General features: G+C 50.4%; 1 protein-coding gene across 1 annotated transcript; it reads right to left on the reverse strand.

Annotated features, from left to right (window-relative positions):
- Positions 1 to 480: 480 nt before the first annotated feature.
- LOC119312383 (adenylate isopentenyltransferase 5, chloroplastic-like) lies at positions 481 to 2,050 on the reverse strand. Its single transcript, XM_037588117.1, has one exon. The coding sequence runs from the start codon at positions 1,946 to 1,948 to the stop codon at positions 893 to 895; it is 1,056 nt and encodes a 351-aa protein (XP_037444014.1). The 5' UTR covers positions 1,949 to 2,050; the 3' UTR covers positions 481 to 892.
- Positions 2,051 to 4,298: the final 2,248 nt, after the last annotated feature.

A 4,298-nucleotide genomic window follows, 5' to 3' on the forward strand; every position in this document is an offset into this window, starting at 1 on the left:
GAGGGGGAGGGCTGAGGACGGTGTGGACGGGGACTCCCCGGGGGCGGCGCGGCGCCACCGCCTCGTGGGAGAGAGGTCGGGGGAGAGAGGGACTCCCCTCAAAGAAAATTAGAGCCAGTTGCCAGCCAAACAACCCCTATATATCTCCGAAGTTGTCGATGTGGATATTTTTCTTGATAAATTTGGTCAATTTCTTTCTTTCTTGCTGTGGAAATTTGGTCAAACTTAAGGACAAACAGAATGTGCCTTGTAAACCCGCCTGGAGGAGGGAGTAAGAGAAGAAGCCACTCTGGCATTTGGAGATGCAGGTGATTGGTCAAGGAAAGTGATTAAGTTAAGAATGCTGCCTAAAAAAAAGAGAGCTGCAAGTGCGGCAGCAAGTGAGTGAGATTCTTGATAGCTCAGCTGAGTGGAGACCGAAAATTAATCTAGGATTACGATGGAGACGACCAAGTAAATATTCCAAACCACGGACTCAATTTGTTTTGACAACATCTCTCTCTATATTACAGCAAGAGCCTGTTACATTGGCCACCCCAATTAACCGCGGGGTCAATTCTCGGGGTAAAAACCTCAAAACTCTCGAGTCACACGCTCGATCTCGATCATTCTGGTTATCTAGAACAAAAAGGAAGTGAAAATGAAGCAGAGTCCATCGATCGGTCAGCTTGTGTACGAACAACAAGCTGATCACTCTCTGCGTCGTCGCTGCGAGTCATCGAGAGCTTGACCGTAGCAGTACTTACTACCATTGTTGAGCTCTTGCTCGAGCTCCAGGTGGACCGTCAATGGCGATTAAGCTGTGGCGTGACAGCTAGTTCGGGGAGCGTTCTTCGTGCGGATTGTTTCTTGTGTCTGGTATGTACGTATGTAGGGAGGGTGTTTGTATTAGCTAGACGACGGCGGTGGCGGGTCTGCCGGCGAAGACGGAGGCATTGCCGGCCGCTGAGGCGAAGACGGAGGCCTTGCCGGCTGCGGCGACCATGCTGCATTCTTGGTCCTCGAGCAGGAACGACCGGACGGCATCGATGCAGGGCGCGGCGACGAGCCGCTGCCACGCCTCGTCGGCGGCGGCGCCGCTCTTGAGGAACACCTCGGTGGCGTCGACGCGGCGGACGCGCCACATACGGGCCAGCCGCTGGATCTTGCCGCGCTGGCGGCACGCGAGGCGCGACGTGTTGGCCTTGATCTCGTCGACGGCGGCGGCGAGCATGCTTGCGCGCTCGTCCTCGCCGGCGCCGGTGGAGCGGAGGTAGGCGTCGAGCTCGGGGACGCCGATGGCGCGCCAGACGCCACGAGAGTAGTCGGTGCGGCGCGGGTCGAAGGCGGCGGCCACCTCGTCGACGAGGCCGCGGCGGCACATGTCGTCGACGCGGCGCGCCACGAAGTCGCGCAGCACGGGGAGCTGCACGTCCACCCACAGGAAGCAGCAGTCGTAGCGCTCCCGGAAGGCGCGGCGGTCGCCCTCCACGAGCTCCTCCACGTACGAGTTGGAGCCGCCGGCGACGACGGGGACGTACCCGCGCGCGGCGGCGTCGCGCGCGACGCTCGCGGCCTCTCGGCGGAAGTCGGCGGCGGAGAAGTCCTGGTCGGGGTCCTGGACGAGGCCGAGCAGGTGGTGCGGCACGCCGGCGCACTCGCCGGGGGAGACCTTGTTGGTGGCGACGTCGAGGCCTTGGTAGACCTGCATCTTGTCGGAGTTGATCACCTCGCCGCCGAAGCGGAGCGCGAGGTCGATGGCGAGGCGGGACTTGCCGGTGCCCGTGGCGCCCATGACGACGACGGCCTTGTGCTTGGCGGCGGCGTGGCGGACCACGAGCGGCGGGGGCGGGCGCGGCGCGTCGGCATGGGCGCGGTCCGGGAGCGCGATCATGGGCGGCGGCATCGTGAGCGTGGTCAGCCTCGGGAAGGCCAGGGCCGGCGGCGGCGCCACGGAGATCATCGGCATGGTCGGTTCACGCTACGCTTGATCGCTCGCTGGCTGGCTGGCTACGTACACCGGCGACGGATCGCTGGGGAGTGTGGAATGCTGTCCGTCGCTCGCTTGCTCTGTGGCGTGGTGTGTGCGGGTGTGAGCAGGGGAGCTGGGGTATTTATAGGGTGGTTAGCAAGAGAAATTAGTTACTACGGGCAGCCTAAACAGAGGGGCTTGGGAAAAAGGCAGAATGGAGGGGGGCCTAATGGCGGATGTTTATGGTGGAGGGGTCACTCGTGGACTCGTGCGCTGTGGAGGATGCGGCGACTAGTAGTGGGAGAGTAGTGCTGGGATGCGGCGAATCAACGGCAAGAGAAACTTACTGGGTCGTGTGTACTTGTGTACTCACGGTCAGATCAGAGCAGAGCAGAGCACACATGAGACCCATCTGAGACTGTGATGGTTGATGCCTCTTTTGTTTCCAAACAATCCGTACAATTTGCAGTTGAACATCTAAACAAAATAGTACTCCACTACTACAGTATGTTTACATTCAAGTCGACCGAGCCGCCGCCGCTTCTTCTATATGGTGATTTGAAGGTACATAGTCGACATCGAGCTCCGCTCGCAACACGCACGCTGTAGGTGCGGCGGTGCGGGAAGAAGACGGCGTTGATTTCCCCAAGGCCCGGTGTGTAAGTTTTAGTTTTGATAAAGATGGCATTGTAAGCGTTGATCGATTTTAGAATAGGGCATTTGCTCTTTTCGCAAAAGAATAAAAAGACTGAGCTTTCCTTATCTCTAAATCGAATCTGATGGAAATGTGCGATTTATTTGGCTAGGTATTTGATCGTTTAAAAAAAATTGTTGTTATGCAATTGGCTTTTTTTTTTGCGAAAGTGCCCTTCTGCTCTCGAGCTCAAATGAGGTCGTTGAATAGTGAAATCAAAAACATCTAAATTCTTTTTGTGACAAACATTGACAAAAGTTTTAAGTGCTTGCAAAAATTCGTCATGGAATCATATTCCTGTAAGGCATGGCAAAAAAAAAACAAATTCAGTGCTCCAAAATGCTTCTAAAAGTACCATTTTCAGAGTATCAATCTTATTTTTTTCGCCACGCCTTCTAGGAATGTGATTCCATAACGTTTTTTGCAAGAATTTTAAACTTTTGTCAATGGTTGTCACCAAAAAAAACAGATTTTATTAAATTTTTTTTGATTTTACTGTTTAACCAAGCTCATTGAGCTTAGGCTCAAAAACTCTGCGTCCGTTTTTGTTTGGTTTTGGGGTACAACTGCACTATTCTCTTCTTTATAAAAACCTAAATTTGAACATTCTCGTGTACTTTTGTGGTTTATATGTATGTAATTAGGCATTATATTAGATAATTATTTTTTACCTAGCACTAATATAGAAATGTGCTTAGTGTTAATGGAAAAGAAGGAACGAGGGAATCCACTATGATTTAGCAATTTTAGGCAATTGTTGTTTACTTTACAGTTTTGCTAAAATACATCTAGATGTGCCATAAGTTTTGCACATCTATGTTCTATGTCATTGATCTTACACGGAGATTCGTGTGGATATTTTGTTTTCCTTTCCTTTTTCTTTTTATGCTTGATTGAGTCACTTAGATGCTTGATTGATCCCGTAGATGTATTTCCTCAAGACTTGTGACATGACGTGCTTCCACACGAAAACATATCATGTGAAGTATTGCTCTTTGACCCGGGGTCACTGACATGAGGTCCACGTGTCAGGAACCCATGTTAGGGGCATTATCTCAAAGAAGCCTCGTCCATTCCACACACATGGGTATCCGGTCAACACAAGAACGAAAAAATCTTCAAAAAAATGGGTACGTGGGAAAATTTTCTATTTTATATTGAATAAAAATGTTGACAACCATAAATTTTTATTTCAAAACATGAGAAAAAGAATAAAAACAAATTGTTATTTTAGATAATTTTTTTAACACACTACACTCGCAGATGCTCACATGCACACCCATACGTTCATCATTATGAACGGACGCACACACCCCCTACCCTGATGAGCACTTATGAGATACAGAGCGGGCACATCTTGAGATTAACGATGTCACCATAGATGCCTCGTAGTCTGTAAGTGCATCTAGTGCCACCCCTAGTTGGTTTTGGAGTATTAACGACAAACTTGGTTAAGAGACTAATGTGTTTGTGAGAATTTCAGGATAACACAGGTAGTAGTCCCATATTGATTCGGTTTACCTATCAGAGATGACCCCTAAAAATGTGTGAAGACATTGAAGACAATGGTGGTCTGTGAAGATATTCACATTGAAGACTATGAGAAGAGAAGACATCGTATGAAGACTATGGAGTGCGAAGACATAGTTGTTT

Source organism: Triticum dicoccoides, chromosome 5B (genome assembly GCF_002162155.2).
Source record: "Triticum dicoccoides isolate Atlit2015 ecotype Zavitan chromosome 5B, WEW_v2.0, whole genome shotgun sequence".
NCBI classification, from domain to species: Eukaryota; Viridiplantae; Streptophyta; class Magnoliopsida; order Poales; family Poaceae; genus Triticum; species Triticum dicoccoides.

What these genes read in the sequence shown, in the direction of transcription:
- LOC119312383 (XM_037588117.1), bottom strand. Translation starts at nt 1,948, where the DNA reads ATGCCGATGATCTCCGTGGCGCCGCCGCCGGCCCTGGCCTTCCCGAGG.